We start from the raw sequence: 1,755 nt of genomic DNA, 5'->3' as shown, positions 1-1,755 counted from the left end.
AAACACAAATTTGATTTGTACAGTCCTCAACCTATATTAAACAAAGCAGGCAAATGAGTCCTAGCTTTATGGTCACATTGTCTCAATGCCTGCATCTGCTGGTAAGTTTGGCCTGTGAATGTATGACTATATGACCTCTGTGTATGATGTAGTACTATGCTAGTTTTCCACGTCTTGTTTTTTTTTGTGTATTTAAAGTACTGTTTATTAATAATAATTAATTAATGGAAGGTGTAAATTAATTTTATTTAAGTATTTCATTGCCCATCTCTGCAGGAACACACGCTCATTGGCTCTGACGACTCACAGGACATCCAGCTGTGTGGGATGGGGATCCTTCCTGAGCATTGCATCATAGATATCACCCCAGAGGGCCAAGTCGTCCTGACCCCAATGAAGAACACCAGGTAATAAACCCTGTAACTTAACTCGTTTTTTCTCCAGCAATCCTTACCATCATACCAATGCAGCAATTTTTCATCAGCATTGACGGGGTTAACATTTTACAAACATAGCGCACTTTATTATCACAGCTTTATCTGACAAAAACCTGCATTTTCCACATAGTTCTGTAACAGCAGCGTAGAACTTGAAGTTCTTTTGATTTGACTCCCACAGACTGCTTTCTGCAGTTTTACCAGCAGGTGGTGCTGTAGCTTCCATAGTTTTTTCCCCCAAGCACTAGAGGGCTGTAAGGGAAAACAGGACCTAGGTGATGTGGAAGACTCAGGACGACCCTCATAACCTGCCGATTGCTGTCATTAACTCCGCTATGCTGCTGCTAACAGGTGGAATAGTTTCCTTGCACCAGGAGGTAAGTCAGCGAATTGGATTTCAGTGCAAGATCAATGCCGTCCATTCATTTAGATAAACGGAGAGGGTAGGACGGAGCTCGTTTGGTGAATTCATGCCTCTGATCTTCAATCTGCAGAAACCACAGGGAGGTTTTCAAAGCCGTTTATATACTTTAGCCTTCATTCTAAACTGCTTTTCCTCTCTTTCTCACTCGCTATGATTGAGTTGTTTACAGTCTAACAAGCATTTCTTTTTTTTCTAGTAAACTCCTACAGTTATTTGTCTGCTGTGTCAGTGCCTATGTTCTCCCTCCTTCTCTGAAATCAGAGACAGTTATTATGTGTGTAGTCTAATATATGAATGAGACAGTTTAGTGATCTCTCTCTCATCCGTGCATTCTCTACATGCCTGGCCGTCTCTTAGTAGAAGGTGTGCGGCGCTGTAACAAGCCCGTTCCTGTCTTCTCACCTGATGCTGCTAATGTTACACCGTGCACTGTTCTGTCTCTTCTTCCTCTTCTTGTGTTTCTAGGTATTGTCTTATAAACACGGCTTCTGTGGGATTGTAAGGTGTGGGGGTATCGTCTATACAGACAGGTTGTTACAGATGCTGTGCTCTGCTTTTATTTAGTATAGTCATCAATATAACATTATTATTATTTTTATTATTATTAATAATAATATTAATAAACAGGATTTATATAGCGCCAACATATTACGCAGAGCTGCACATTAAATAGGGTTTACAAATGACAGACAGACACAGGAGGAGAGGACCCTGCCCAGAAGAGCTTACAATCTAGGAGGTAGGGGAATTTACACACAATAGGATGGGGATATGGAATGGTGGGGAAGTAGTGAGGTTTTAGGAGACGGTTAGGTGAGGATGAAGTGTTGGGTAAGAGCTCTTTTAAACGAGCAGAAAGTAGGGGCAACCTGAATAGGACAAGGAGACCATTCC

The 1,755-nt window shown here is 41.4% G+C and overlaps 1 protein-coding gene across 1 annotated transcript in view; it reads left to right on the top strand.

The window, feature by feature from the left end:
* Nucleotides 1–1,755, top strand: part of KIF13B (kinesin family member 13B) — a 119,475-nt gene that overhangs the window by 51,245 nt on the left and 66,475 nt on the right. The window contains exon 13 of the mRNA XM_072407229.1: nucleotides 277–407. Coding sequence (XP_072263330.1) covers nucleotides 277–407 — 131 coding nt within the window. The remainder of the gene's footprint in view (nucleotides 1–276; nucleotides 408–1,755) is intronic.

This window comes from Pyxicephalus adspersus, chromosome 4 (genome assembly GCF_032062135.1).
Source record: "Pyxicephalus adspersus chromosome 4, UCB_Pads_2.0, whole genome shotgun sequence".
In the NCBI taxonomy this organism is placed as follows: Eukaryota; Metazoa; Chordata; class Amphibia; order Anura; family Pyxicephalidae; genus Pyxicephalus; species Pyxicephalus adspersus.
Note: the sequence above shows the minus strand (reverse complement) of the source record. Positions and strands in the feature narration are given on the sequence as shown.